Raw genomic sequence first — 22,985 nt, 5'->3', positions numbered from 1 at the left:
GGGAAGGCTGGCTGGTGTTGACGGGCAGAGGCGTCTCCTCCCCAAGGCCGGCGCTCTACCCAGACCTCCGACTGCCCTGTGTGCAGTGCCCCTGTCCTCCCTGCAGTGTCCCTGCCCTTCCTGCAGTGCTCCTGCTCTCCCTGCAGAGCCTCTGTCCTCCCTGCAGCTCCCCATCTTCCCTGCAGCCCCCCGTCCACCCTGCAGCGTGAGGGGCTAGTTCGGTGGATGGAAGATAGCTGGTGGAGCCGTTTGATTGCATCTCAGAGCCCTCTGGTCTGTTGTCCCTCTGTTCAGGGCCTTGGGCCTCTGTGGCCCTTTCCCATTCTCAGATTGGGCCAGGTCCTCATAGGGGTGTGGGGGCGGCTGGGCCCCCATGGGGCTGCCCAAACCAGGGCTGTATTAGCACGGTCAGTCGTCGATCTCTCCATCTCTTTAGGAGTGAAGCCGGGGGATCCCCAGGAGAGTGGGAGGAAGGTGGGGGAAGCGGGAGAGAGTAGGGACCCCAGGGTATGATGGAAATATGCTTGAATAACAAAAGCATCCTTCGTTTGAAGAGCTCTGAGGAAACAAACCAGAATTTTATATAGGTTCTCTATCCTCTTTCTCACCATGCAAAATATCATTTTGTTTTGAACTGGTCAAATCCTCTGCCCTGAACCTTCAGGGATTAAATGATTAGAGGATGGGGAGCAAGGGAGGAATGTGCATGGGTCTGGGGGGCCCCACTTGGAGAAAATTGGGGTGTCTTTTTTCAGAGAAATTCTGCACTGGCTTCAAACACCAAAAATGTGTGTGTCGTTCAGCGCATCTGGAAACCATCTTATTAGGCTAATATGATTTTAATGACTTAATATTTTGTTGGAGTGTCACCCAGGGGAATTTGAGCTTCTGAGCACACAGCTGGGTTTCTGTGGGTCTGGGGCTCAGAGCTGGCTAGTCTGAGTCATGCCTTGAATTGAACCCTGGATTCTCACAGGAGTGGTGTGGGCCACTGCTCCCTGGGTTCCTGGTTGGATAGTCCAGGGGAGATAGTTTAGCTGTCCTGGGGTGGGAGTAGGCTGAGCTGACCAGTCTAACCTGGTGGAGGTGTCTGAGGGGCAGGTGAGTTTGTGTTTGCCGAGTCCCCAAGTGGTGGAGGCTGTGATGGAGTTGGAGGCGGAGGCAGAGGTTGTGGTTGAAGCTGGCTGGTGGGTAGGCTGGCTGGTGGGCAGGCTGGCTCTCCCCACAATTCCCCAGAAGCCCACACCCGATCCCGACTCCTCACTTCCCGGGGGTGGCCAGAGGAAGCGAGTGGATGGCCGGTGGATGGGGTTCAGCAAGGTGGGAGTTTCCATTCCACTTTAGGGGCAAGGGTCCCCCTCTCCCCACTCTGGGTACCGGACCCCCAGATCTTGCAGGATCTTGCCCCAGAGACAGAGACTGGGCTACCTCTGCCCTCTGGAGTTACCCCTGGGTCTGCCTTCTTCCCCTGTGGAGTTGGGCCTCTCTGTGATATGGCTGGGACTGGCCCCACCCCTGAGATGACTGAGGAGACGTCTGACTCCCCCTGGCTGTCCCAAACCAGGCCCCCTTGCCGCCCTGTGTCCAAGGGCCCCAAGTCCTGTGGGGGGAGGGGTCTGGGCAGGGGTCCAGCAGCAGGTTTTGGAGAAATAGAAACCTGTCCCGTTTGGGTGGTGCCTCCCTTGGTCTGGGGGTGGGGGTGCTAATTTATTCATTTATTAATGGCATATTTTAAGCGCTTACTATGTGCCAGGCACTGTACTAAGCACTGGGGTAGATACAGGGTAACTGGATTAGACAGTCCCTGTTCCATTTGGGGCCCACAGTCTTAACCCCAGTTTTACAGTTGAGGGAACTGAGGCACAGAGAAGTGAAGTGACTTGCCCAAGGTCACATAGCAGACAAGTGGCGGAGCCAGGATTAGAACCCAAGTCCTTCTGACTCCCAGATCCGGGCTCTAGCCACTACAGAGAAGCAGTGTGGCTCAGTGGGAAAAGCCCAGGCTTTGGCGTCAGAGGTCATGGGTTCAAGTCCTGGCTCTGCCATATGTCTGCTGTGTAACTTTGGGCAAGTCACCTAACTTCTCTGTGCCTCAGTTCCCTGAGAAGCAGCCTGGCTTAGTGGAAAGAGCCCGGGCTTTGGAGTTAGAGGTCATGGGTTCAAATGCCGGCTCTGCCACTTGTCAGCTGTGTGACTTTGGGCAAGTCACTTGACTTCTCTGCGCCTCAGTTACCTCATCTGTAAAATGGGGATTAAGACTGTGAGCCCCCCGTGGGACAACCTGATCACTGTGTAACCTCCCCAGCGCTTAAAACAGTGCTTTGCACATAGTAAGTGCTTAATAAATGCTATTATTATTATTACACCATATTGCTTCTCTTTCCAGATGATTTTCTTCTTTCAGAATCTCAGGTAGGATTCTCCTCTGAGCCACCCGAGGCCCCTCCGTGGACGGCCTTGGCACCTGGGCTGTTAGGACATGTGGTCATCAAAAGTCATCTTGCTGGCAGCTCCCGGAAATCGAAGTCTCAGTGTTCACCTGGCCTGGGAGGTCCAGCTGCAGGGAGACAGTGCAGGCTAGGGATTAGTCAGTCAGTCAATCGTATTTATTGAGCACTTACCATGTCCAGAGCACTGTACTAAGCACTTGGAAGAGTATACTCTAACAGACACATCCCCAGCCCACAATGAGCTTACAGTCTAGAGGGTGAGACAGGAATTAATATAAATAAATAAAATTATACAGTGAGGTAGAGCAAGGCATCAGGAGTCAGGAGACCTGGGTTTGAATTCCGGCTGCCCTGCTTGCCTGCTGGGTGACCAAGAGCAAGTCACTTAACTTTTCTGTGCCTCAGTTCAGTCAACTGCAAAATAGAGATTAAGACCTTGAGCCCCATGTGGGACAGGGACTGTATTAATATTAATGTCTGTCTCCCCATCTAGAATGTAAGCTCCTTGTGGACAGGTAACGTGTTAACCAACTCTGTAATAGTGTTCTCTCCCAAGAGGTTAGTATAATGCTTTGTACCTAGTAAGCACAAAAATGCCATTGACTAACTGATTAATTGATTGATCCTCTCCCGAATGCTTAGTACAGCACCCTGCACACAGTAGGTACTCAGTAAATACTACTTGAGGGTTATTTTGGGGTCTGACTATATTTAAGTCTGAAAACTTGTCCACCTCTGCCGGGAGAATTCTGTGTTTCTTAAAGAAGAACGAGAGAGAGAGAGAGAGAGGGAGAGGGAGAGAGAGAGAGAGAGAGAGAGAGAGAGAGAGAGAGAGAGAGAGAGAGGGGGATGTAGGGAAACTGTCTTCCTGGTTCTGATGTCAGACCTTTCTTGTGTAGTCAATAGGGACCTGATAACCCTCCCTTCTGTGGGTTGTGCTAGGCTTTATCGGCGGAGGGCCACTTTATCTGTCAGTAGCATTCTTTCCTGGTGGGCCTCAAGTTCACCACAAGTCCCGCTGAGTGCAAGTCATGGCGGTTCTCCTTTCCGTCCTGTGTCTTAATGTGCATGGGTGGGTCCCTGGGCACTTGCTCATTGCCATCATTCTTCACTGGGAGGGGTGGGTGGCATCCCCTGCCCTGCCAGTCCCTGGCCCTGCCACCTTCTTCTTCACCAGTGAGTTCTTTGCCTTCTCTCGGGTTTCACTTTGTTTTGAAAGACGATTTGAGAATGATTTGAATGTTTTCCCTGGTGCCATTTACCCATTTGGTGGCCTAAACCACCCTGGGGAGTGGCTGGAGGTGACCAGTGGCTGTGGTTCCTGCAGCAGAGGTGACCAGTGTGTGATGGTGACCAGTGACTGTGGCTCTCACGGTGAGGGTGGCCAGTGGGAGATAGTGACCAGTGATTGTGACTCCCGCAGTAGGGTGACTAGTAGGTGATGGTGACCAGTGACTGTGGCTCCCTCAGTGGGGGTGACCAGCAGGTGACGGTGTCCAGTGACTATGGTTTCTGCAGTGGGGGTGATTGGCAGATGTCTGTGGCCAGTGACAGTGGCTCCTGCAGCGGGGGTGGACGGTGGGCAGTAGTGACCAGTGATTGTGGCTCCTGCAGTGGGGGTGACCAGAAGGTGATGGTGATCAGTGACTGCGACTCCCACAGCGGGGGTGACTGGCAGATGTCAGTGGCCAGTGACAGTGACTCCTTCATTGGGGGTGGACGGTGGCCATTGACTGTGGATCCCGCAGTGGGGGTGACTGGTAGATGTCAGTAGTTGGTGACAGTGGCTTCTACAGTGGGGGTGGCTGGTGGGTGATGGTGACCAGTGAATGGCTTCTGCAGTGAGGGTGATTGGCAGGTGATGGTGACCCATAACTATGGCTCCCACAGCAGGAATGACCAGGGGGCAATTGTGACCAGTTACTGTGGCTCCTGCAGCATGGGTGACCAGTGGGTAATGGTGACCAGTGATGGTGGCTCCTGTAGTGGGGTTGATGGTGGCTAGTGACTGTGGCTACCGCAGCAGGAGTGACTGGCAGGGGATGGTGACAAGTGACAGTGGCTCTCTCAGTGGAGATGAATGGTGGATAATGGTGGTTAATGACAGTGGGTCTGGCTGGTGGGTGACGGTGACCAGTCAGGCAGTCAGTCGTATTTATTGAACACTGACTGTGTGCATAGCACTGTACTATGCATTTGGGAGCATCCAATACAACAACAGACACAGTCCTTACCCGCAACGAGCTTACAGTCTAGAAGGGGATGATCAGTGGATGACAGTGACCAGTACCAGAGGTTCCCTCAGTGGGGTGACCGGCAGGTGATGGTGACCAGTGACTGTGGGTGGGTTTCCCGGAGTGGAGGGTGAACAACAGCACCATCCTGAAGGCAGGGCATGATTCGGGGTACTTAGACACACACATACACGCGCGTGCACACACACACACACGCACACACACGCGCACACACACACACACAGAGTGACTGAGGAGCTGACCGCTGGACTGTCATCGCTCCAAACCCACCAGCTTGGCCACTGGAAAGGGTGGGGGGGCTGGTTGGGGTGCCCTGGCCAACTCTTCCCAGCTTGAGCCATTCCATGACCCCAGGCAGGTCATTCTTCCATTCATTCATTCATCCAGTTGTATTTATTGAGCATTTACTGTGAGCAGAGCACTGTACTAAGTGCTTGGGGGAGTACAATATAACTTACAATATAATATTTCCCCTGAAAGTTTGTGGATGCATCCAGAGTAGAGTGGAAAGTTTGGGACATCCAGGGTGTCCAGAAGCTTGGGGAGGGGGCGGGAGGGGAAGAGGAGGAAGAGAAGGAGGAGGAGGAAGGGGTGGGAGCAGGAGGAACATGTTGTAATTTCAGCTCTGCCACTTCCCTGCTATGTGACCTTGGGCAAGTCATTTCATTTCCTCTGTGCCTCAGTAACCTCATCCAAAAAAATGGGAATGAAGACTGTGAGCCCCATGTGGGACAATGGACTATGTCCAACCTGCTTAGATTGGATCTATCCCAGCGCTTAATACAGTGCCTGGCACAGAGCAAGTGCTTAACAGATACCAACACCCCCTACCCACTGCCCCACCCTCCCTCCCCCAAAAACCCCCACCAAAAACGATGTCATAGTTCTGGTGGTCTAGTAGTCTTAGGTCGGAAAGTCTCCAACACAAGAGGGAGCTGTGGTCCAGGACTCCACGAGTACCTGTCTGCCCTCTGATTTGAGCGGCCTAGAAAAGCAAATTACGATTTCCTTTTCATGTAGAGAGTTATCAGGGTGCTCTTTTCTCCCCCATCCAGAGTAAGTTTGGCATGAGCCCCTTATAGGCAGAAGGAGCCTGGGCTAGCCTTCAGCTCTTTCTTGGGGGCTTTTTTTTTTAATGGCACTTGTTAAGCACTTACTATGTGCCAGGCACCAGACTAAGTATGGGGTAGATACAGGCTTATCATGTTGGACACAGTCCACGTTCCAACTGGGGCTCACAGTCTTAATCCCCGTTTTACAGATGAGGGAACTGAGGCCCAGAGAAATGATTTATCCAAGATCACACAGCAGACAAGGGGCGGAGACGGCTCCTTACTCCCAGGCCGGGGCTCCGTTAGGCCACCTTGCTGCTTCTTCACTAACTGTCCCTAGGGCCACACTACCCTCTTTCTCCCTCTAAGATTATTCCCTTGCTGGAAACGAGTGAATCGGTTTGTTATGTCTTTGCCTGGAAAAGTACTCGGTTGCCCAATTCAGTGCTCTACACACAGTAGGCAACAAATCAGCACACTGCACACAATCCCTGCCCCCAAGGAGTGGACAGTTTGCTTTGTGTAGAGCACAGTACTGAGCACTTGGAAGAGTGCACTAGAATTGGTAATAATAATAAGTATTATATTATATTACTACATATTATATTATAATTATTAATAATGATTGGTAGACACAATCCCTGATCTCTAGGAGCTTACAGTCTACTGTGTGCAGGGCACTATACTGAGTGTTTGAGAGAGGATAATAACAGTTAGTAGACACAATCCTTTTTTATGTTTATAATATTTGTTAAGTGCTTATTATGTGCTAGGCAATGTATTAAGCACTGGGATAGATACAGGTTAATCAGGTTGAACACAAGCCAGATCCTGCATGGGACTCACAGTCTGAATCCCCATTTTTCAGATGAGGTAATTGAGGCCCAGAGAAGTGAAGAGACTTGCCCGGATCACAGAGTAGACAAGTGGAAGAGTTGGGATTAAGAACCTAGGTCCTTCTGACTCTCAGGCCCAAGCTCTATCCACTAGACCACACTGCTTCTCCTTGCCCTCGAAGAGGTTCTAGTCTAGCGAGGGAGGCAGATATGTGCCAAGCAGTGTTGAGCCGTGGAATAGAGGTTGGCCGGAGGATAAAGCCCAGCAGAGTGGATGTTTAAGCCCAGGATGGCCCAGTGCTCAGGTGATAATTGTTCGGGCAGGGGGCAGGGGGCGGGTGGCGACACTGTTTGATATCAAAGTGGCTGATTGTCATTGAAATTAGGGTTCCAGGAGCCAAGCTATGGCTTAACTCCAGCACAGAGTAGTTCAGATGGAAACGAAACAAAGCCAGGCCACGTCAAAGGTTAAAAATAGCTTCTCCTCCTGACTGGGTGCTATCAAACGAATGTTAAAAAAGAATAAACAGTTCTGAAACTGGTGTGGGGGGCAGGGAGGAGGACGACAAGTAGCTGTGGTTTGGACATCAGTCCTGGTTTCTGACCAGATGTCAGGTTGAGGGAGAGATCAAAGTGAGAGGCAGAACCTGGGGGAGAAAGCTGGATTTCTGCTCTCAGGGACTGGGGGGCTTCATCCTCCCACCGACCAATAATAGCTCCCAGCCTGGGGTCAGCATCAGCCCTACCAGCCGGCTGGGTGCCCAGTGTCCTCACCTTATCTGCGGGCGCAAGAGGCCTCCTGAGGAAGAGACGGCCTGGCACACTGCCCCATCTAGTGAAAAGAGTCCGGGCCTGGAAGTCAGAGGACGTGAGTTTTAAATCCAGCTTTGCCACATGTCTGCTGTGTGGCCTTGGGCAAGTCACTTCACTTCTCTGGGCCTCAGTTACCTCATCTGTAAAATGGGAATTAAGATTGTAAGTCCCATGCGGGATAGGGACTGTGTCCAGTCTGATTACCTTGTATCTACCCCAGTGCTTAGAACAGTGCTTGGCACAGAGTAAGCGCTTAAAAAATACCACAATGAATTAATGAATTAATTAGATGAGAGCACGGGCCTCCATCCAGCAGGACCACAGCACTATTCTGTGGAGACTTTGAGGGCCAGTGGGGGAAGTTTAAGTAGAGTGAGGGTTGTTATTACCCACAGCTAGAAAAAGCGTCACACTATGAAGACGATCAATTGATTACTGGATCGATGGAGTATTGGAAATGCCCTAGGAAGCCATTAGGGGCTACAGGAGACGTCTCTGCTCCTATCTTCCGGGCCGGCACCGGCTTGGCCAAGGCCTGTGCTTCCCAGAGGGCCAAGCTGCAGCTCTATTTTTTTTAATGGTATTTGTTAAGCGCCGGGCCGGGCACTGTACTAAGCACTGAGGTAGATACAAGTTAATCAAGTTGAACATCATATGGGACTCATTGTCTCAATCCCCATTTTCCAGATGAGGTAACTGAGGCCCAGAGAAGTGAAGTGTCTTGCCCAGAGTCACACGGCAGACAAGTGACGGAGCTGAGATTAGAACCCAGGTGCTTCTGGCTTTCAGACCCAAGGTCTACCCACAAGGCCACGCTGCTTCCTGCCTCTGCTCAGTTGGGGCCTTTTCCCAGGTTGGCTCTGGGCCTCCTTATGCTTCTTTTCTCTAGACTGTAAGCTCGTTGTGGGCAGGGAATATGTCTGTTTATTGTTATATTGTACTCTTCCAAGTGCTTAATACAGTGCTCTGCACACAGTAAGCTCTCAATAATTGCAATTGTGGTCCCTCCGAGGAGGGGGTGAGGGGCAGCAGAGTGTTGCATGAAGGAGCTCAAAGCCTACCCCACCACCAAACGTTAGGGTTTCCCACAATCCTCTTCTTTGCTCTCAACTGTACTCGGGTCCGACTGGAGGGCCCCAACCCCCGGCATGCTGCCGGCCAGCCTGAGGCCTGGACACTCTGGCCTCCTCCCAAGCCCAAGGTTTTGGCCCTAACGCCGGCTTCTCTCTATGCTCGTGGCTTCCCAGTGAGCGGCCTTCAGGATCCGGGGAAGACTGCCGTCGGCTTGTCGTCACCGTCTGAGCCCTCCACGGCATGTCTCCATCTGAAGGACGTCCCCCTGGGTATGTGTGTCATTCCCTATGTGCATCATTCCCCGCCCTCAGGGATGAGGTGAGACCCCCAAGGTTAAATGGTTGCGGGGTCCGGCTTTGACTCCCGCCTCCAGCCTTCTGGCCCGGGGACACCTCCAGGCTTTGCTCCCTCGTGGGCAGGCTGTCTTGTCCAGGTGTGAGGCACACCGACTTAGAAGAGAAAGTTGAGAATCGGCGAGAATCGATCAGTCAGCAGTACTGATCAAGAGTCTTTTGTGGGTCGAGCACTGCACTGGATGCCTGCTTCTTTCAGAGCCTTGTACCAGATGCCTACTCTGTGCAGATAGCTGTACTGAGTGCCTACCATGTGCAGAGCACAGTACCAGACACCTACTCTGTGCAGAGCTCCATACTGGGTGTTCAGTCTGTGCAAAGAGTTTGGCTGGGCACTGATTGGTCAGAGCACCATTGTACTTATTGTCCTCTCCCAAGTTCTCAGTGCTTTGCACGGAGGAAGGTGGGGGTGGACAATCCCCGGCTGGCCGAGCTCACCCCATGTCACATGGACACCCCAGTTCAGGGAAAAAGTCCATGTCATCAAGACGCCTCTTGTTTTGCAAAAGGAAAAATCCCCTGTGTTGGAGCTTGGGTGGGTGGGTGGGGGCCCAGGACGCTGACTCTCCCGGGACAACTTCCCTCTGGGCTGCCCCAGCACCCGGCGTGTGTAGGCGCCAGTGGTGTTACTGAACACCGGACCACACGGCTCCGACCCTGCTCTCTGACCCTGCTCCAACCAGCCCTGACCCACTGTCTTCTGTGCCATGGCAGAGGAGAATGAAGAGCGGAAAATGATTGATCCAAACTCAAAAGCAGACAGCCGGTTCAAGGAGCTGCTGCAGGTAGCTGGGGGACCGCAGGGCGGGGTACCCCTGGGATGGGGGCGGGGAGAGCTATCTGAGGGGAGGCATGGTGGAGGGGAGTGTCTTAGGGGTGGGGAAAGCATTGTTGGGGTGGCCTGAGGACCTGGGGGGACTTCTCCGGCTGGAGGCAGGGGGCGCTTCCCTGGGGCGGGGGTGATGGGATGCCTCACACTGCGGAACTGTAGCGGGCCCTGGGCTGGAGTCAGCAGGGCCATTAGAGGTTCTTTTTGTGATTTTTTTTTAAGTACTTACTATGTGTCAAGCACTGTTCTAAGCACTGTTGGCAGCAGGGTGTGTGGAGAAAGGGGAAATGAAATCAGACTGTGGTGGGGAAGGAGCAGGGAGGTAGGGGGTGGCCCTGGCAGGTGCAGCAGGGCAGAGGTGGGGGCATGGAGGAAACTGGACTTCCGGGCCCAGAGAAAAGAAGGGGTGGAGCCAGACTCCTGGCACTGGGTAGACAGCGTGGCCTGGTGGTGGTGGGCAGAGCCCAGGGCTGCCAGCCAGGAGACCTACTCTCCCTGGCTTCAAAGCCTTATTGAAGGCACATCTCCTCCAAGAGGCCTTCCCTGAAGAAGCCCTCTTTTCCTTTTCTTCAGCTCCCTTCTGCATCACCCTGACTTGCTTCCTTTATTCATCCCCTCTCCCAGCCCCAAGCACTTAAGTCCATATCTGTGATTTATTTATTTGTGGTAGTGTCTGTCTCCCCTTCTAGACCGTAAGCTCTTTGTGGGCAGGGACTGTGTCTGTTTACTGTTGTATTGTATTCTCCCAAGCACTTAGTACAGTGCACTGCACATAGTAAGTGCTCAATAAATATGACCGACTGACTGACTGACTGACTGACCTGTGTTCTAGTGCCAACTCTGCCTATGGCCTACTGAGTGATCTGGAGCCAATCGCTGAACCTTTCTGCACCTCAGTCCCCTCCTTTTTTCAGTGGAGGTACAGATCCTGCCCCTCCCCTCCCCTCCCTCCCTCCGAGCCCTGGGTGGAACAGGGCCTGTGTTTGATCTGATCATCCTGAATCTACCCCAGTGCTTAGCACAGTGCTTGACCCAAAGTAAGCATTAAAAAGTATCATTATTATTATTGTTCTCTGGGTTTGTTTACCCCATAGGAGCTGCAGATCCCTGTCACTGTCCCTCTCCCTCTCCCCCTGGTAAGATGCTTTAGCTTTGCTCCAAATCCAATATTAAATCCACATTTCAGGAGACTGTGTGGGTGGAGGCAGTCCGTTTAGGCTTTATTGGACAATAAGGTCCCTGGGAAAAGATATTAGCCTGGAAAACAAAAGGCTTAAGGGGATTTTGGGAGTGCTTTCAAATATTGGGTGGATTAAGAATAGAAGAGACACAACCTGTTGATCAGATGCCCGGGCTGGGGTCTGGTCCAGCCCGGGACTCTGGCCCCGTCCAACCGCCTCCCTGTCCCCTGAGAGTCCCCAGTCAAGGCCTGAGAGACCCTGATTGGCAGCTTTCTCCCTTCTGCCTCCTCTTTTCTCCTCCCCTCTTCTCTCTCCTCCTGATGATGATGATAACGGTATTTGTTAAGCACTTACTATGTGTCAACCACTGTTCTAAGCGCTGGGATAGATACAAGCTAATCAGGTTGGACACAATCCGTGTCCCAAATGGGGCTCACAATCTTAATCCCCATTTTACAGATTAGATCATTGAGGCCCAGAAAAGTGAAGTCTCTTGCCCAGGATCACACAGCAGACAAGTGGCGAAGATGATAGAACCCAGGTCCTTCTGACTCTCAGATCCATGCTGCTTTCTGTATCCCCAGTTTCCCTTGTCTCCACCTTTCTCTGAACCACCCCAAACCCCATGCCACATAGACCATGCTGTGGGATATGCAGGGCAGTCGTGGATGTGTGTGTGTATGCATGGCACGTGTTGGGGTATGCATGTACATGCATGTGTGTGAGAGAGGGGGTGGATAGAGAACGAGAGAGAGAGGTGGGGTCTATGTGTGACAGGTGCTGACGGACTGGATGAATGGGGTCCTGGCGAAGGAGAGGGTCATCGTCAAGCAACTGGAGGAGGACCTGTATGATGGCCAGGTGCTGCACAAGCTGCTGGGTGAGAGAGTAGCCCACGGGCCCCCGCCCCCTGTCCCCCACAGTGCCCCAGCCCCCTGCCCCAGCCTGCCCAGACCCAGACTTGCTGTCTGGTCTCCCTGCCGACCACTCCACCCTGCCTTATCCCATCCCCACTGCACAGTCCCCCTGCCGTCCACTCCACCTTTCCCCAGTCCCCTTCCTGTCCCCCACGCAGCTCCCCTGCCTGGTCCCCCCCACCACTCGTCTTGCCCTGCCCCATCCTGTCCCACCACCTGCCCCTCCGGGCCCCCACCCAGCTCGCCCTGTCCCATCCCATCCCAATCAGCCAGGCCCCCGCCCACCCCGCCCTGCCCTGACCTGTCCCCTGAGTCCAGCCCCGTCAGTGCCCGCCCCATCCTGACTCATCCTGCTCCCTCCCATCCCCCACCCCCAATCCCCATCTTCCAATCCCGCCACTGCCCTCCATCCAGTCCCCTTGGCCCCTCACCCACCCTGCCCCACCCCATCCTTGCCGACCCCCAATTCTTCAGCGAGCCGGGGTTTGGAGTTCACTCAGTCCCCCCTGGATCTGTAGCCTCTGCCCAAGAACCAGGCTCATTGGAAAAGCCTGCCCCTCCCTGCCACCCACCATCTTTGAGGCCCGGCCTTCTGCCCACTTTCTAGAAGGGAACATTGAGGCCGGCAGAGCAAGGGAACCTGTGTGACCTCGGGCCAGTCCCCTGTGCCCTGCCCCACTGACTGCCTATTGGGCCCCATCTGTCTGCTTCCCTGATTGGCCCCTGGCTCCTGACCTCTGTCCGTCTGTCTGTCTTCTGTTCCCTGTCCCCGCAGAGAAGCTGTCCGGCCTCAAGCTGAGCGTGGCAGAGGTGACGCAGTCGGAGATCGGGCAGAAGCAGAAGCTGCAGACGGTGTTAGAAGCTGTGCAGGGCCTGCTGCGGCCCCACGGCCGGCCCATACGCTGGACTGTGGACGGTGAGGAAGGGTGGCCCGGGGTGGGGGAGGCCACGGACACAGGAGCTGTGCCAGGCCTGCTGTGGCTCTGCAGCTGTGCTATCCACTGCTGGGGCATGGACGATGCAGGGGGCAGTGCCGCATCAGACAGAGGGGCTGGCAGGGGAGGGGTGTGCCGGACAGAGCCGCCAGCACTTCAGCGCCCTCGTTCCCTTCACCCGGTGAGTCACTTCTTCCTCTGCCCGGGCTAGGCCCTGGGGCCACGGTCGATGTCGAGGGAACAGTGCCCGGAGCTGGTTTGGAGCTCTGGATTGTAGGCTTGTTGTGGACAGGGAACGTGTCAGTTGTATTGTACGCTCCCAAGCGCTTAGTTCAGTGTTCTGCACATAGTAGGTGCCAAATAAACATCAGTGATTGGTAAAGTGACCGTTTGGTGGGGGTCTTCTCCTTCCTCCCCCTGGGAGCCACCTGGAGGCTGCCCCTTGTGCCTTGCCCCCTGCTGGCCCACACCTGGACAAGAATGCCCTCCCCACCCAGCACAGAGTGCTCTGTGCCCATAGTGGACACCCTCCCCCTGGCTCTGGCTTCCTGCTCAACGCAGCTCACCTCCAGTTCCTCCCTTCCTCTTTCCCCCGGTCCTCCTGGCCCAGCCATCCACAGCAAGAACCTGGTGGCCACCCTGCACCTGCTGATCACACTGGTCACACACTTCCAAGTACCCATCCGGCTCCCTGAGCACGTCTCCGTCCAAGTCGTGGTGGTCCGGGTGAGTCCAGTGCTTTGGATAGTGCTCCTTGCTCAGTAGCTGTCTAGCACAGTGCTTTCCTCAGAGCAGGTGCCTGGTAGAGTGCTCTGCCCACAGCAGGCACCCTGTACAGCTCTTTTCCTACAGCAGGCACTCAGTACAGCGCTTTGCCCACAGCAGGCTCTCAGTACAGTGCTCTGCCCACAGCAGGTGCTTGATAAAGCACTCTGCCCACGGCACCCAGTACAGTGTTCTGTGCACAGCAGGAACCCCATATAGAGCACTGACCATAGTAGATGCCCCGGGTTTAACTGTAAGAGTCTGCCCTAAGCTGGTAGGCAGTGTGGGGGTGCTGGGAGCCAGAGTGCCTGGGTTTCCCCCACACCTGGCCACTCCCCACTCTCCTCTGGCCTGCTCCCCTGACTCTCTCTAATTTTCTGGTTTCTAGAAGCGAGAAGGTGTGCTTTATTCAACCCAAGTCACCGAGGAGCTGACCACCTCAACCGAGTAAGTTGGAAGCCCCCCGCCTTCCCACGTTGACCCCCAGAAACACCAGGTCCTGAGCCCCCCAACTCTGGGGAGCCACTGCGAGACACCGTGCCGATCCCCCTGGGACCCAGGCTCTGGGTCCCCCTGTACCTTCACTGCAGGCGCCTGCTGTCTGTCTGGCCAGTCAGGGTGCCCCCACAGAGCCCTGGGCTACTGGCATCTCAGAAGACAGGGACCCAGCACAGAGAACCCAGGCTGATGGGGAAAGGGACCTCAGAAACAGGCAAAAAGCTATAGGGACAAAAGATCTAGAATTTGGAAAATTTGACCAGGGCAGAGGAGAACAGAAGACGATCTGGGGATCACAGTGGACTCCAAAGCTGACCACCCCCAACCCCAGGTCCCGGTTTTGTAAAAACCAGCATGAATCTGAGATGCAGTAGCAGAAGGGTGACCTGCCCAGTGATTTCTCTTCTCACCAAGTTTGGTTGTGGTCAGTCCTCTCTGTCGGATCCACTCTGGGCAGCTGCCACCACCTTGGGGGCTGGAGAAACAAGGGAGGGCCCAGTGAGCAGGGACCAGAGAGGTCCCCTGCCTGGAGCCCTGGCCCAGCATGGAAGCAGAGAAGGATTTGGGCTTCCCCATCTTAGGGAAGGGCGAGCTCAAGGCCAGACAATCTAGCCCTCTATATGTGTGGGGTCCCTGTGGGTAAGACCGGGCCTGCAGTTCCCATGGGCTTCCCCGAAACAATGCAAACTCAGGCTAGGCAAGAAGGGGGACCTCCAGACTGCCGTAAGAAGTGGTGATCACTGGAATAGGCTACCAAGGAAGGCCAGATCCCAGCCCCTGGGCAGCCAAGGAAGGATCAGTGGGTCTTGGGGGAGTGGCCCAGAGACCAGCTGTACTGGCCCCTTCAGACCGGGAGTGCCTGGGCCCCATTCTCAGCCATCCTGGTTTGTTCTGCACCTCTCGGGAGAGTTTGATCCCACTCTCCTCGACCTCTGTTTCCTGAGCTGTAAGGAGCAGGGGGCCCTAACTCCTTCTACCCATTCTGTCACTTCGCTGACTGAGTCAACGGTGGGTCTTCATGTGTTAAACTCTCCATCTCGGCCCTGACGTTCACCCTCCTGTCTAGAGCAGGGTTCGCAGAGCACTGTTAGCAGAGCATGGTTCATGGAGCTCTATTCGCAGTTCCAAACCCGTAACTTGAGGACACAAAACCCAAGGCGTGTTTCGCCATTTGAGCATCACCTCCACGGAGGTGGGGTTGGCTGACGGTCTCTTAGGTGATCGATGTCGTCAGTCAGTTAGGCTGCTCGGACATCCCCTTTAGCCAGGGTTCAGCCTGCTACACAACTGGGAGAAGTATCGCCCGTTGCTACCCGCTGACCCGTTGAATAGCCTGTAGGGCTCTGGGGTGGATGTAGTGAGGGTTGTGGTTGGTGGTGGTGCTATGTAGAGCCACGACAGAGTGCGGGGGTGTGAATTGATTCCCCCTCTGGAGAGTCAAGTCATCGATCAGTCCCCTGCTTCTGTTCCTCAAACATTCATCCCAGTTGGTGATGCGGCTTCACCCTAGCCAAAGCAGTGTGGCTCAGTGTCAAGAGCCCGGGCTTGGGAGTCAGAGGTCATGGGTTCTAATCCTGACTCCGCCACTTGTCAGCCGGGTGACCTTGGGCAAATCACTTAACTTCTCTGTGCCTCAGTTCCCTCATCTGTAAAATGGGGATTTAGACTGTAAGCCCCATGTGGGACAACCTGATTACCTTGTATCTACCCCAGCGCTTAGAACAGGGCTTGGCACACACAAAGCGCTTAACAAATGCCACCATTATTATTGTTATTAACCCAGTGCTTTCTGCTGCTCTCTTTCACAGGATGATGATGGGGCGATACAGTGAGTAGTTTTCTGAAAGTCCCCCCACACCCTGTGGCTGAGCCCAGGGTTTCTCCCTCCCCTTTATCCTGTCCCCCTCCCCCCCAGGATCCTTCCCCCAACTCCCCTCCTTCCGTGATGAAGCATAGAGTAAGTGCTTAACAAATGCCATAAATAAATTGAAAAAACAATAACAAAAACAAACAGCTCCTGGTCCCCAGGGCTGAAAAACGTTTCTGAGCTCACAAGCCTCCAGTCTCGGGCAGAATTCTCTGGGATGAGAAAATGTTCCACCCTAACTCATAGGACAGAGAGGTGGGGGAGTGGGTGGGGCAAGGTCGGTCCAGGCATATGCGTACTGAAATGAGCAAGGACAGTCCAGGTGTGTGCACACTAGGGGACAAAGCATGGTCCAGGCATATGCATGTTGGGTGAGCTAGGATGGCCCAGCCGTTTGCACAGTGGGAGAAGGGAAGTGGTCCAGCCGTGTGCATGTGAAAGGAAGAATGATGGTACAGGTGTGTGCACACTAGGGGAGGAAGAATGGATCTGAAATGTGTACGCTAGGGGAAAAAGGGTGGTCCGAGCGAGTGCCCGCTGGGTGAGCAAGGACGGTCCAGGCGTGTGCATGCTAGGGAAAGAGTCTGCTAATCACAGCAAGAACAGGCCTTCCAGAAAACGTGTGTCTTTAATAACCTCTCTGTTGGGGAGCACTTTCTGTTGTGGAGATTTCAGGGGGTGGAAAATGAGGTGTGATAGTTTTTGATTTCCACACCCAGTACAGCATTTCAGCACAGCTGGCGGCAAGGAGAGAGCCAGGCATTCCTAGAAGAGCAAAGAAATCTCTCCCACCAGCCCTATTTCTTTTCATTAAATTCCCTTTGCATTAGGTGGCCCTTGCTGGTAAAGTCAGTACCCAAGAGGCCGAGCTTTTCATTTTCCAGCGCAGTACCCCGTCTGCGCGTTCCCTCCCTCTTGGATATTATCTGCCCCATTTTTCAGACAAGACAGCCAGGGCCCTGAAAGGTTGAGTGAGTTGGCTGTGGGCACACAGCAGGCCAGGGCAGAGGCGGGATTAGAACCACAGCATGGTAGAGAAGCAGCCTGGCCTAATGGGTAGAGCATGGACCTGGGAGTTGCAAGGACCTGGGTTCTAATCCCTGATCCTCTACTTGTCTACATGTGACCTTGGGTAGGTCACTTCACTTCTCTGGGCCTCAGTTCATCTGTAAAATGGGGATTAAGATGGTAAGCCCTGTTTGGTACATGGACTGTGTCCAACCTGATTAGCTTGAATATCCCCCCGCACTTAGAACAGTTCCTGGACCTCCAGAATGCCAGTGCCAGGCCTTGTGCCCCTGGTGCTGAGTCCCGGACCTTGCGGAGAACAGAATGGGCCATTATGCTTGAAAATGCCTTCATGGGTCCAGGGCACTGCCCTTGGCAGATGTGGGGAATGGTAGGCGGGACTGTGTTCTTCAGGGCTGGGAGGGATGAGTAGGCAACTGTATAGGAGGAGCTTTAAGAAAAATCTAGATGTATTTAGAAAATAGTAATGGTAAGATGAGCAATAATGTTGTTTTTGAAGTGCTTGCCCTGTGCTAAGCACTGGGCAGATCTAGGACAACCAGATTGGACATAGCCCCTGTCTCCCACAGGATGAAGGGTCTAACAGAGAGGAAGAGCAGGGATCTTCTCCCCATATGACAGAAGAAGCCCCCGAGGCCCAGAGAAGTTGAATGATTTGCCCAGAGTCTCGCAGCGGGGAAGGGGCTAGAACCTGGGTCTAGGTTCCAGGTTCCAGGCTCTTCCCCCTGGGCCATGTTGCCTCCCTGCTCCCCGAGCTCCTTTCCCCAGTGTTCAGATCCTGCCATTGGGTGAGTCCAGCCCCATGGGAAGCCGATTGCCCTTGGTCTTCAGGTGGCTGGCCAGTCCGAGCTCTCCGGTTTTCCTGCTTCCCCACTAGGACCATGGTGAGGTGGCAGGGGGCTGTGCCATTCCCAGCCCTTCTGACTGCCCGACTGGCCAGGTCAGTGGGGGCGGGACATGACTGTGTTAACCCCCCCTGTGTTTTCTTCTCTGCTCCACCCCAGAGCGGGATGCCATGGACACCCTCTTTGACCATGCCCCGGATAAACTCATCATGGTGAAACAGGTAGACCCTGGCGGCAGTTCGGATTCTCGTCCACCTCTGGGAGGGTGGGTGGGCAAGGCAGTGGATGGTGGCTGGAGCCGCAGGCCTGTCCCAGGACGGTTAAGGGGCAGGGCGGGTGGCCGGAGGCCTGGGCCGTCCAGTCAGTACGGGGGTAGAAGGAGCTTTGTATTGCTGGACTTGGGGATGGTCCTCGAGGGGGTCCCCAGTCCTGGAGGGAAAGGGCTCTGCTTTTGTTACCCAGGTGCATGCTCACACACACTAGTACACACATGTATGTTTACACACAAACTCACATGTGCTCACCGCGGAATTTGATTGACAGTTTGGAGCTTTCCCATTCCAAGAGTGAAGTGAGCCTTTCTGCAGAAGCGTAGAGTCTCGGTGTGGGGTGGGGAGTGGATGGCTGTGGGCAGGGGGTCCCCGGGGTTGGGGTGGTCCAGCTGGGTGGGGCCCACGTCTTTCCAGCCCTGACCCTGGCCGTCTCCCTCTCGCCGTGACCCGTCAGTCTCTCATCATCTTCGTGAACAAGCACCTGAACAAGCTGAACCTGGAAGTGACGGAGCTGGAGACGCAGGTGCCAAGCCGGGGGCCCCGGGATCGCCCCGCTGTGGTCCGGGGGGGCCTGGGATGGCTCCTCTGCGGTCTGGGCCGGACTCTGCCCACCCCAAGTCTCCGGTCAGACCTGAGAGTTTGTGGGTGGGGCTGAAATGACCCAAAGCGGCCCCTGGATCCAACCCCTCCCATCTCCCTCTCGGTCCCACTCCGTACCCTAGGTGGGCTGGGGCCTGGCCGGCCAAGTCCACACAAGAAGTCCAGGTTTAAGGACAAGCTCTGGTCCTGTCTGTCCCTCTGCTGGGGCCCAAGGCAAAGAGGGTGGCCACCAGGTCCCGGGCCCCAACCCCAACTGCTGGCCCCTGGCAGCTGCCCATCCTGTCCTTGCCCCAGCCCTCACTCTGGGCCCCGGGCCACCTGCCCCCGGACCCCGCCCCGAGGCCCAGCTCCCACTCTGCTTTCCGTCCAGTTTGCTGACGGTGTCTACCTCGTCCTGCTCATGGGCATCCTGGGACACTACTTCATCCCACTGCATCACTTCTACCTCACTCCTGAAAGCTTCGAGCACAAGGTCAGGGGTCACCACCGCCTCACCTCGGGGGGCCTGCTGGGGATCAGGGAGGGGAAGGGAGGAGGGGAAGGACATGGCTCGCAAAGGCAGTCAGTCAGTGGTATTTTTTGAACACTTACTGTGTGCAGAGCACTGTACTAAGACCTTGGAAGAGTGCAGTACAGCAGAGATAGGTAGATACAGTTCCTACCCACAAGGAGTTTATAGTCTGGAGGAAGAGGCAGACATTAAGGTAAATGACAGCTAGGGGAAATGGCAGAGTGTAAGGATATGGACATGAGTGCTGTGGGGGTGGGGTGAATGTCACGTGCTCAAGGGTGCAGATTCAAGTCCAGGGGGAGGGCGGGTAAGGGCACAGGGAGGGCAGGGAGGGCCAGACCCCTCCAGGAAGGCACCTGGGAACTGTGACCCTTCTCCCGTGTAACCTTTGATGTTAACACGGCCTTCATTGACCTTTGACTCAGGCTAGCCTGGGCTTCTGACCTGGACCGACTCTGTGGCTCTGCCAGGGGAGAGTGGGAATGCAGGGCCTGGAGCAGAAGTGGTGGGGGGAGGAGGGACACCCCCCCCCCCCCCCACCACCACTACCATCACCCCCAGTGTGAGCCTGTTCGAGTCCCTCCACACAAACCTTTCCAGGATCCCGGCCTCCTCCCCTCCTGCCCTCTGGGGTGCCACCCCCCACCCCCACCCCTGCCCCAGGACTCTTCCCCCTTCCCCTACCACTTCTGCTCTGGGTGTTTTGGCCCCTGCCCTGTGGGACCCACCTCCATGACTGTCCCCGGGCAGGTGCACAATGTCGCCTTGGCCTTCGAGCTGATGCAGGACGCCGAACTCAAGAAACCTGAAACTCTCCCTGAAGGTAGCCCCACTCTGGTCCTGCTCTGACCCCTCTCTGACCCCACTCTTGCCCCACTCTGGCCCCGCTTGGCCAAGGAAGACATTAGCTGTGGACCTTGGGCACAAGGCCATATTGCTTGCAGATGATGGTGGGCATGGTGGAATGAAGTGTGTGCCGAGGTGCTATTGATTACAAGGGAAAGTCAGTCTGCTTGAATCCCAATCCCCGCCACAGGCTCTGGGGTCGCCCTGCACTTTTTCAGAAGACCTCACTTCCTCCCCATCATCCTCCTCCCCCCAACCCGTCATCATCATCAATCGTATTTATTGAGCGCTTACTGTGTGCAGAGCACTGTTCTAAGCGCTTGGGAAGTACAAGTTGGCAACATGTAGAGACAGTCCCTACCCAACAGTGGGCTCACAGTCTACCCTTCTCCTCATCCCTTCCTCCACTTGAACACCACTAAGTTGGGGTCTCATGCCAGGGCTGCTGCCTGTAGGCGAGGGGCATGTCTGCTAATTCTGTTACACTGTACTCTCCTAAGCAATTAATACAGTGCTCTGCACATAGTATTATTATTATCAAGTGCTTCCGAGTCGTTTCCGATTCATAGCGACTCTGTGGATATATTTTCTCCAGAACGTCCTGTCTTCTGCCATAATCCTGCACGTAGTAATATCTCAATAAATACGAGTGATTGGGGGTGGCCCAGGAGTTTTGGGGCTGATGATTCGGGGGGACAGTCAGGTCACTGGCTGCCTCTGCCTCTTGACCCCCCCCACCCCCTCTGACAGGAGGCCAAGCCCAGCTTGTTGTCTGGAAACACATATCTGTCCATCCCGATGACCCTGGGGTGACCAGTCACAGGGAAGTTCCGGTTTCTTGTCCCTGGCTGCCCCGTCCTGTTTTCCCTTCCTCTTTCTCCATGGGGCAGGGCCTTCCTGCCCTTCCTGGATCCTGTGACTCCCCATCCCTTCTGCCCCTTCACTTTCTCCCCTCCCTGCCACTGTCCCCCATTTCCTCTGCCTCCCCATCCCTTCCATCTTTTCCCATCCTATCCTCCCGCTCCCATCCAAGAAGCGGTGATTGAAATTCCCATCATCCAGGCCCTCAAGACTGGAAGCTCATTGTGGGCAGGGAACATGTCTGCTAATTCTGTTATACTATAATCTCCCAAGTGCTTAGTTCAGTGCTCTGCACATAGTAAATGCTCAGTACATACCACTGATTGACTGATTGAAACCAACCCTAGCCCCCAGGCTTCCTCTCTGTGATGGGGGTGCCCAGCCGCAGGGAGGGTGTGGGTGGGGCTCGGTGGGGAAGTTGTCAGGGTGGGGGCGGCGGCGGAGGGTCCCGCTTGGATCCCAGCCCCAACCCTGACTTTTCTTTCCACAGACATTGTCAACCTGAACCTGAGGTCGACCCTGCGGGTCCTGAACAACCTATACGTCCGGTACAAGAATGCTGAGTGACAGAGTGACCCGTGAGGGCGTCCCCAAAGCCTCTCCTGTGGGGCGACCTCATCCCTGCCCCATCCCGGAGCTGCTATCTGCCCACCACCCTCCCTGACACTCCCCTGTGTTCCTGACCCCACTACTCCATGCCTGGCCTGCTGGGACCCCAGACCTCACCCCTTCCAGGGCCCGGTGCCCTGCAGTGCCCACTCCTCCTCACCCGCCCCAGCCCTCCTGGCTGAGCTTCAGAGAATGGGCACTGGGAGCTGCACCGCAGCAGGACTGGGTTGCCCAGCTTGGCTCTGATTATTCCACAGAAGCCCTGGAAGCTGCTGCCTCCTCCTCCTCCTCCTTCTCCTCTGGGCGGGCTGGAGCTGTTGGAAGGTGGCAGTGACTGGAGGGATTGGGGAGATGGAAGGAGATGGAGATAGAGAGACACTGAGGCAGAGAGATGGGCTCTGGGATTTACTTGTGCAAGTCAGACTTGTATTTTTGCGGCCTAATACATTGAGAGAAAACTATTTGCAAGGCTGAAATCGAATCTGTTTCTTTGCCCAAAAAGCCAATTTTTGTCCCTGTTTCATGTGAACCAGTTGCAAGCCTTGGCGTAGTCTCTCTCTGCCTCCCGCCTAAAAGGAGAGTTCTCCCTAAATTTCCTTGGTGCTTCTCAGAACACCCCCCTCCCAGCACTCCCAGGGGCTCCTGGAATCCCTCCCAGGGCCCCCCAAGTCCAAGACTAGAGATGTCCAAGGTGGAGGGGGCGTTGGTAGCTGGGATTTAAATGGCAAAGATCACCAAACTGCAGCCTCTGGCTACCCAATTCAGGAATCCTTCCCAGAAAGCATAGCCCACCCTTTGTTGCACTTCCTGCCTCCACAAGAGTCAACAATGATCATGGTTTGTGCCTGCTGAGGCTGGTGATCTGCGTAAGCAATCAATCAATCAATCTGGGCTAGCGGCCAGCTTGCCTCAACTTCTGGCTTTTGGAGGTCCTAGAGGCCCAGCGTGGGGCCAGACACATTCTGAGGGGTGAGGGATGCCCCAGAGTCCTCGCCCAAACTGGCCAAGTGGCCCGAAGGCTACCAGTCATCACTTCACATTCTGATAAGGAAGATTTTTTTTTGAGGGGAGAATTTTCTGAGCAGTGGTTGTGTGGACTCAGGGCAGCATGGGGGGTGTTCCTGGGACCAAGGGCTGTCCCAAGCTCCCAAGCACTGCCAGGGAGGGCCTCTCCCAAGGCAGATGGGTGGTGGGAGGGGGATGGCCGGTCCCGTTTGCACACCGCTCCCGCCTTCCCCCAGGAGCATTGGCCTGGGATCTCCTAAGTGCTGTACTGAGCCCCTGCTAGGTCCAGAGTGCCGTACTGGGTGTTTACTTTGTGCAGAGCACTGTATCAATCAATCAAACAGACCACTGTACTAAACCCTTGGAAGAGTACAATGCAACAGAATTAGCAGACACTTTCCCTGCCCACAGTGAGCTTAGTCTACCGGCAGCCTGCTCCGTGCAGTGCTCTACTAGGTGCTTACTGTGTGCAGAGTGCTGAACTGGACTCCTGCTGTGTGAAGATGCTGTTCTGGGTGGCTTTTGTGAAGAGCACTGTACTGAGGTGGAAGCTAAGGCCCACTTTCCTGAGGTCCCCCAGCT

At 55.0% G+C, this 22,985-nt stretch overlaps 1 protein-coding gene across 2 annotated transcripts; it reads left to right on the top strand.

Annotated features, from left to right (window-relative positions):
* Nucleotides 1-9,438: 9,438 nt before the first annotated feature.
* Nucleotides 9,439-21,848, top strand: PARVB (parvin beta). Of its 2 annotated transcripts, none has more exons than XM_038756345.1 (11): nucleotides 9,439-9,618; nucleotides 11,621-11,723; nucleotides 12,536-12,676; nucleotides 13,306-13,421; nucleotides 13,849-13,907; nucleotides 15,767-15,786; nucleotides 17,859-17,920; nucleotides 18,426-18,494; nucleotides 18,942-19,043; nucleotides 19,833-19,905; nucleotides 21,280-21,848. In XM_038756345.1, the coding sequence occupies exons 1-11, from the start codon at nucleotides 9,541-9,543 to the stop codon at nucleotides 21,354-21,356; spliced, it is 900 nt and encodes a 299-aa protein (XP_038612273.1). In that variant the 5' UTR covers nucleotides 9,439-9,540; the 3' UTR covers nucleotides 21,357-21,848. The 2 variants fall into 2 exon arrangements, with proteins under 2 accessions (XP_038612273.1, XP_038612274.1); XM_038756346.1 differs by lacking the exon at nucleotides 9,439-9,618 and adding an exon at nucleotides 11,361-11,384.
* The last annotated feature ends 1,137 nt before the right edge of the window (nucleotides 21,849-22,985 follow it).

Source organism: Tachyglossus aculeatus, chromosome 14 (assembly GCF_015852505.1).
Source record: "Tachyglossus aculeatus isolate mTacAcu1 chromosome 14, mTacAcu1.pri, whole genome shotgun sequence".
Classification (NCBI taxonomy): domain Eukaryota; kingdom Metazoa; phylum Chordata; class Mammalia; order Monotremata; family Tachyglossidae; genus Tachyglossus; species Tachyglossus aculeatus.
The sequence above is the reverse complement of the archived record's forward strand: the minus strand, read 5'-3'. Positions and strand labels throughout refer to the sequence as shown.